The sequence below is a fragment of the Juglans microcarpa x Juglans regia genome, chromosome 3S (genome assembly GCF_004785595.1).
Source record: "Juglans microcarpa x Juglans regia isolate MS1-56 chromosome 3S, Jm3101_v1.0, whole genome shotgun sequence".
Lineage (NCBI taxonomy): Eukaryota > Viridiplantae > Streptophyta > Magnoliopsida > Fagales > Juglandaceae > Juglans > Juglans microcarpa x Juglans regia.
The window spans coordinates 18,536,067-18,544,255 of NC_054599.1; the positions used below are offsets into that span (position 1 = coordinate 18,536,067).

Consider the following 8,189-nt stretch of genomic DNA (forward strand, 5'->3'; position numbering starts at 1 on the left):
AATATTTTGTCTTAGAAAAAAATTCTCGTTCAAATGCCTACGACTGATTTCGCCCAATTTCGTTCTTAAAAGTATTTTTTTGAGACGAAATTTGAAACCTTTTAAGATGAGGTTTTTGAGACAATTTAGACACGATTTTTTTTTTTGTCTCAAAAAACTATGAAAATGGGGTTTTTTGGGACGGAAAAAAAAAAAACCATTTTTCTTGTAGTGATCAGTAAATTATTCGTTAGACTTCACGTGAGACTGTTCATGGTCGAGCTAGTTTAATGTAACAAAATTGGAATTGGATCAATACTTATGCAATCCAAATTTGATCATTTAACTATAACCCTACCTATTTAATAATTAGCATGATGGTTGATTTTATCCATTGGGGAACTACTGAAGTCCCAATAAATTAGACATTAATGTTTAGATCAAAGCTATAGAAGAGGCTGGAGTTTTGGAATTAATAATGTTGTTGCAGAAATCGAACGAGTTATTTGTGGAATTGCTGGTGGGGTTTAGAATCGACAAAAGTTTTATGCATGTGAGCGTCTAAATTAATTGATTGTATTAATCAAATTGCTTCTATAATGTACGTATTTAAAGAATATGGTAACTTTTCTTTAAAATAATATTTCAAAAAACTTCTATTTACCATCAAAATCATGTTGTACGATGTGCATGCCATCCGAATTTATAATATAAATAAATTTAAAAGAAAAAAAAAATTACCAATGCAACACGAGAATTGCCCTCCCACTCCCCATCAACCCTTCAGCATTCACTAGTCCCTGCATGCGTACCTAATGTCTTTAAACTTCACCTGCCAAAGGTTTTTGAGCACTTGTATTTATCAACAAGCCTCTTCCTAGGTCTGTCACTCCCAATTTTGAGAGCTAGAGAACTCTCACTCATGGCGAACACCAGCAGTACTCATGATGTCAAGGTTCTGGGTGCATGGCCGAGCCCATTTGTGATAAGGGCTCGGATTGCCCTGAATATCAAATCTGTTGAATATGAGTTTCTTGCAGAGACACCTGGTTCCAAGAGCCAGCTTCTTCTCCAATCGAACCCAGTCCACAAGAAAATCCCAGTTCTCATCCATCGCGGAAAGCCCATCGCTGAGTCTCTGATCATAGTTCAGTACATTGACGAAGTCTGGAGCTCGGGTCCCTCCATCCTCCCCTCTGATCCCTACGACCGCGCCATTGCACGATTTTGGGCTGCCTATGTTGATGATAAGGTACACGAGGATTTGTTTTTGTTTGCGTCCTCTTCCTACATGGTTAATTTTAGTTTTGTTTTTGTTTTTATTTTTTTATTTATCAGGAGAGTGGGTTTCGAACTTCAAACATTCATTTTGAAGGCTAGGAATTATGCCAATCAGATCATAGACCTTTGACTAATTTTAATTTTGTTGTTCGTGCTCATGTGACGTCATTCATTCCTTGCCTAAACAAAAATCCATGAATTTATCTTTTCGTCGTAAACAAAGTAACTATAATTTTTTATATATATACTAATCAATAATTATATTACAAAGATTTGAACAGATTGTAAAGATTTTCTTATATTTTTAACTACTTTATATATTCTGGTTATAAAGTTTAAATTATTATTAAAACTTTATAAATATAAAGTAATTAAAGTTTATATGGACCGAATCGAGTTTTAAACAAGAGTTTCGATTAATAATCGATCACAGTAAAAAATGAAATTTCTTATAGGAATTAACCTCAGAGAAATTGAGATTTGTATTTGCAATTATATAGGTGGAAGTTAATAATTACAACTTGTGTATGCATGCATACTTAAATTAATTTTTCTTTGCAACATTTCATTTCTGAAACACAAAGCAATATTTCAACTGAGTATTGCAGTTTTTCCCGTCCATGAGTCTCATTAAAAGTGAACAAGGAGAGAAGAAGGCGGCATTAGTGAAACAAGTGACTGAAGGACTTGTGCTATTGGAGGAAGCATTTCAGAAGAGCAGCAAAGGGAAGGCTTTCTTTGGGGGAGATAGAATTGGGTATCTTGATGTTGCTTTCGGATCTATGTTGGGTTGGCTGAGGGCAACAGAGAAGATGGGTGAGGTGAAGCTGCTGGATGAAGCAAAGACTCCTGGACTGGTGCAATGGGCCGAGAGCTTCTGTGCCGATGGTGCTGTTAAGGGTTTGATTCCAGAGACCGAGAAGCTTGTCGAGTTTGCCAAGCTTCTGGCTGCGAGGATGAAAGGCAGGGGCTCCTCCTGAGCAATAATATGATCAGTTTCTGTGGACAACTAGGTTTCAAGTTGAATGTGGTAGAAGTCGATGGGGGATATGTTATGCTTCTTTTGCTAGCGAGTAACCTGTTTGTTTAATTATGTGGTGCTTGAAAAAGGTACTGATGAAGAATAAATTTGACTTTCTATGGTTGTTGTGTAACAGTGAGCAGTGTTTATATTATGTTTTGGGTATTTTAATGGACAAGCAATGTTTGAAGATTATGTTTGGATCATGAGCAAAATCTTCATGAGGTTGTTTGAGAACTTTTTTAGAAAGGATCATGCTGATCATGTTAGCTAGGGAACAGCCCATTTGACAAAATACTTTGGAAACCATTAAAAAAAATCCTTCTTTCAAGTCCATGGGCCTCAGACTTACTATTACATTTATTTAAAGCTAATAATTCTAAGCATTGGGTCACAGGCACGATCCAAATGCACCTTCAGACCCCAAGGCCCTACGCCCAAGGCCTACCCTCCTCGGCCTGTTAAGCCCATCATGCCCCCACAACACTCCTTCGGTCTCTTAAGCTAGGGTTTTCCCCCTTAGCCGCTACAGCCATTCCTTCGAAGCTCTCTGCCCCTCACCCATGCCTTCTGTTCCATGGGTACATGCCTCCACATGAATGGCATATAATAACTGTCTCTCCCTTTAGAACACTTTACCCACAAGGTGGGGGTATTCTATACACAGTTTGTGGTAGGGTTCCCACGAAACTATTATAAAGAAAAAAAAAAATGTTATATCTTGATGATATAAATTGGATGTCTATTATATAATCTATACAAATGAGTGATAGAGGGCGGAATAAAAAAAGGAAAAAAAAAACGATTATTTTTTTTACCCGACCCGAATGGTTCGAGTTATATTTTCCTGGGTATTGTTGCGGGTTATGACAGGTCAGGCCAAAAACTCTCTTGGGCGGGCCAATGCATAGGCCTAATTTTGACTAAATCCTACTGAAATTGATTTGTTCACGTTGTGTAGGTCTGCTGCTACCGAGGAAAACTGCTGGCATCATGGACTCCATCTACCTCCTCATGGCCTGCATTTCCACTCTGATGGTAGTAAATTAAGACTCATTTGTTTTTACAGATGAGATGAGATTAAAGTTAAAAGTTGAATAAAATATTATTAGAATATATTTTTTTAATATTACTTTTTGTTTTGAAATTTAGAAAAATTGAATTGTTTATTTTATTTTGTGTGAGAATTTGAGAAAGTTGTAATAATTAGATGAGATGAGTTGAGAGAAGTTGTGAAAACAAACGAGTCACTTCTTAATGTGGGTTTCTGTATACTTCTTAAATGACTAGAAACCTTCCTGTAGATCCTTGAGATGGGTTCCTTCAGCCATTTGGTGAAGAATCGCGGTCTCTGGTACCACTTTGTAACAACTAAGTAGTGAAAGTTGTAGGGAACTGTGAAATGGAACTAGAATTGTATATTAATCTCATAAGAACAGTTCTCTTCGAGGGGAGTAACTCCAAATTGTAATAAAACAGTACAATAATATTCCAAATGCTTCCCTTAGTGTCTTAATGTGGTATATATACTAATACAAGGAAATTACTTAACTGTCCAAAGTCCATGGGCCTCAAATTACTATTACATTTATTTAAACCTAATAACGCAAAGCATTGGGTCAACCTGACCCAAATGCATCTTCAGACCCCAAGGCCCTACGCTCAAGGCCTACACCTCCTCGGCCCGTTAAGCCCATCACGCCCCACAACACTTCTCCAGTCTCTTAAGCTAGGGTTTTCTACCTTAGCCACCACAACCATTCCTTCGAAACTCTCTGCCCCTCAACTGTGGCTTCTCTACCATGGGTTCATGCCTTCACGTGAACGGCATATAACAACATTTGTGATCATTGAGTTTGTAATGAACCTAGTTGAGAATTTGTTGTATTGTGGAATGTGGATGCAGTGATGTAATAAGAAAATTAACTAGATGTAATGAAAGGATTCGGATATGGAATAAGAGCAATGCAGGGGAAGTGTTTGACAGAATTCCTCATAGACTTATATTCATACGTATTTGATAAGGGAAGACTTCGAAGGCTTCCAAAATATTATTATTTCCAAAATATTATTTTCAACTACCCCTTTCTCCTATATACTTGAAGACACCCTCCTATAATCGTCAGCCACCAAAAGAAGTCAATGGACCAAATTTCTACAAACACCATAACTAAGGCCATGGGTCAACAACTTAAAAATTCAAATAAAGTAAAAGTACAACAACCTAGCAAAGAAGTTCGACGTTGAGAAAAAGAAAGAAAACAGAATGCGAGAGAGAGAGAGAGAGAGAGAAGAACGAATGTACAAGGGCGGCTCTAAATGCTTGTCCGCTCCTTTGTCACGTCCTTGACGTCGGGATGGTCATCGTTATCAACCTTGACGTACCGGATAGATAAGCAAAAGCAAGCTCGGCAACAGCAAAAACTAATTAAAAAAAAAAAAAGTTTTCATACTGATTGAGATTTTATATGATTTTTCTTTATCTAAACATGTATTATAATTTATAGAAGAATAAGCATAATTTATTTACATCGTTGGATCAAATGTAGCCTGTAGATGATATGATAGAAAGTGTAATTAAGATGATAAAATTATAATAATTTCTGATTTTATATATATATATATATATATTGGGTGCCATTTTCACTTTCATCCCACATTATTCATGTTATATGGTACATTAATTTTTCGATCGGTTTTTAATTTTTAAAATACTTGATTTTGATGACTAATAATAGATATATTCACATTGGCCAAACCCACGTCAATACAATAAAATAAAAATAAAATGAGTGTATAATATATATTGGAAGGATGATGTTATATCTGCCAAGAATTCTCCATTCTCACCGAACAGTCAATTTTTTTTTTTTTTTTTGACATTTTTTAAACCCCTTAAACATTTAGAAAAATACAAAATCATTAAAAAAAACACTTCTTTAACCATAATTTGAAAAAAGAAATTAATCTGTGAGAATTCTTGATAGCTAAATTAGAACATACATAACGCCAGTGTTGATCTCAATCGACAAATTTTAGATTGGGTGCGACTGTTCTATAGACATTTTCACGTTTGTTGTTAATCTTAATTCATGATCTTCTTCAATAATAGAATGTGCCACTTGGTAAAAATTAGAACAACTCGATCGTGGATTCAAAGCCTAAATACTCATCAAGAGATACCAATACATTGAGAGAGAACTTGCAATTTTTTTGTTTCATGCAGTTTAGTTTGGGTACTGAGAATACTTCAGATATTCTCAGAATATCTCATTATTATTTATTATTTTATTATTAATTTTTACCTACTTTTTATTACTATTCATTATTATTCAATATTCTATTATTATTTTTTATTACTTTTTTGCTATTATTCAAAAAATACTTGAAAATACCTCACTATCCAATAGAATAACTTAGCTAGCCATTAATTATTTTGAATTGAATGTACGATGTAATGTCGGCTATTAACATGCAAGGCCAAGGGTATGCCCATTTTCTAAAGAGAAATTTTATTTGTAGTCTCTATTTAGAGACAGCATGTGTAAGCCTTTCATTAAATAAAAAAAATACTATTTTAACAAAGATATTATTGTAATTTTGAAAAAATTTAAAGACAAAATTAACTAGGCTTGCAATGCGATCCCCATTTAGAGACTGTACGTAACATTGCTTTTTTCTAAAATATATAACACTTTTCTTTTATCAATGTGATTCATTCAATTACATGACTCTACCTCAAAGTTGTTTTGATGCCTTTTACTTGAGCATATTGTCTTCTTCATAATCCAGATGATAATGAGCAATGCTTGAACAATCCGTGTATCGAGTTTTATCAACTTCTTGGCTCGAAAGAGACTGAGTTGAATCACAAATGAGGAATTAGCCTTGCCCTTTGCTTCTAGGCAAGCACCCTCCATAATTCATACACATCTTGTTTGACTTATAGTAAAACGAAGAAAAAGATGTGAAGAATGTACTGTAATATTTATTAAGTATTTAATACTATATGAAACATTCGCATGGATAATAACATCATATATAAAACATTTTACATAATATCTATTTATCTTTCAATTGACATCCTAATGTCCAAACTATTTATTCAAGAAGAATGCCCTACCACTTGTTATTTGGAGTTGTAGGGATCAAATCAGCATCTTATAATTTAGTTCCGAAATAAATCCAATAAGAGATAAGACAAGTTGACTCAGACTACAAAAAGGAAAGTGACTCACACTCCTAAAAGAAAAGAGACTTAGGCCTCGTATGCATTCAAAATTCACCTCAACTAATCTTAACTCATTTTATCTTATTATTACAATTTTTTTCAAATTTTCACACAAAATATAATAAACAATTCAACTTTTTCAAATCTCAAAACAACTTTTTGAAATTTTCATACAAAATATAATAAATAATTCAACTTTTATTTTACTATTTACAAATCATCTCAATCCATCTCAACTCATCTCTGAATCCAAACCACTCCTTAGACTTTTAGAAAGAAAAGACTTCATAAGGCTAGTTGGATTCAATCACTCTAAGGAAAAAGACTTTTATATAAGGAGGAAATCTCCAAAAATCTGAGAGGCTCTCCGCAGAAGCTCCCTATGCCCAAACTTACCACAACTACTCTATGCTTAGACTAAATTTTTCCATTATATTGTGAGATATGTGAGGCCAGGAGAGATTATAAAATCACCTATCATAGACTCATAGTGGATTTCACTCCAAAACAATCCATGGACGTAGGCATTATGCCAAACCACGTAAATTTCTATGTCTATTTTATTTATTTTTATTTACTTATTTGCTATTGATTTTATGGATGAACGTGAATAGCACCGTATCAACGCCCGAATCACCATCGTGAGCCGGAATCATTCTTTCCTCCCTTTTGAACTGTTGTGCAAATTATCGCATTAACAGTTGGCTCCATTTATGGGATACGACTTTTCAATATTTCTCATAACGATAAGATGATGACTCTCCAGGTCACGAGATCTTCTGCAGCAAACATCAGGTAAGTTCGTCGACCCTACACATATTATTTTATTTCATCAATTTTGTTAGCACAAATCATATTATATATATATAAACACACATATATGTATGGAAGGACCCAAAGCCTGAGTATGCTTGTTGTAACGCTTCAATAGAAGACCCAAACCACATGACTTATACTCCAAAAGGACTAGTCAATAATACAATTGGAGTCCCATTAGAATCTTATAAAGAGCAAGAACTTCTCATTCCCAAGCAATATGGGATCTTATATACCACCTACCCTTATCCTTATCATATGGGGTATCATAATTGCACTAAGGGACATCTTGACCGTGCATGGCATGCACATGCCATGCATGGTGCAGGCTGTGCCAATAGAGGTGTCGATGGCAACCACGCCAGCTGCTGGAGACCTCTGCAGCCGTCAGGGTGGTCCCGACCACCCCCCTCGACACAGAGGTGGCCCTATCATAATGACCACGTGCATGTAACATGCACACGGTCGGCACTTCCTCGCCACTTACCATGGGACTAGCAAAGGTTCGGCAGCCACCAATTGGACTGCTGGAGCCTTCTATCTCCACCTCGACTATCCCTAATTGCCATGATTGTGCTGGGTGGTGTCTCGGCCGAGGAGGCCATGCACATAACGTGCATCCGTAAGGCTCATGGCGACTAGCCGTGAGCTAATTGGGGGTCTTGACGGTCACCACCTGGACCTATGGCAGCCTGGGTCACTGCCGAAGTGGTCCTCGACCACAAAGGCAATGTCCACCACACGACCTGTGTGCATGAGGCATGCACACTGTTGAGTCTCACCTATTAGGAACCTGTTGAGAATTATTGTAATGTAACAAGGAAACAAATTGAAGATGGAATGAGATTGTTGTGATGAAAG

General features: G+C 35.9%; 1 protein-coding gene across 1 annotated transcript; it reads left to right on the forward strand.

The window, feature by feature from the left end:
* Positions 1-788: 788 nt before the first annotated feature.
* On the forward strand, positions 789-2,476 carry LOC121257933 (glutathione S-transferase U17-like). The gene is made up of 2 exons (XM_041159215.1): positions 789-1,231; positions 1,869-2,476. Exons 1-2 carry the CDS (start codon positions 902-904, stop codon positions 2,238-2,240), a joined length of 702 nt encoding a protein of 233 aa, XP_041015149.1. The 5' UTR covers positions 789-901; the 3' UTR covers positions 2,241-2,476.
* The last annotated feature ends 5,713 nt before the right edge of the window (positions 2,477-8,189 follow it).

Bases quoted from the DNA above. Each gene is read 5' to 3' on its own strand.
- LOC121257933 (XM_041159215.1), top strand. From the start codon at position 902: ATGGCGAACACCAGCAGTACTCATGATGTCAAGGTTCTGGGTGCATGG. The intron at 1,232-1,868 runs GTACACGAGGAT...TGAGTATTGCAG, and splicing joins CTGCCTATGTTGATGATAAG to TTTTTCCCGTCCATGAGTCT.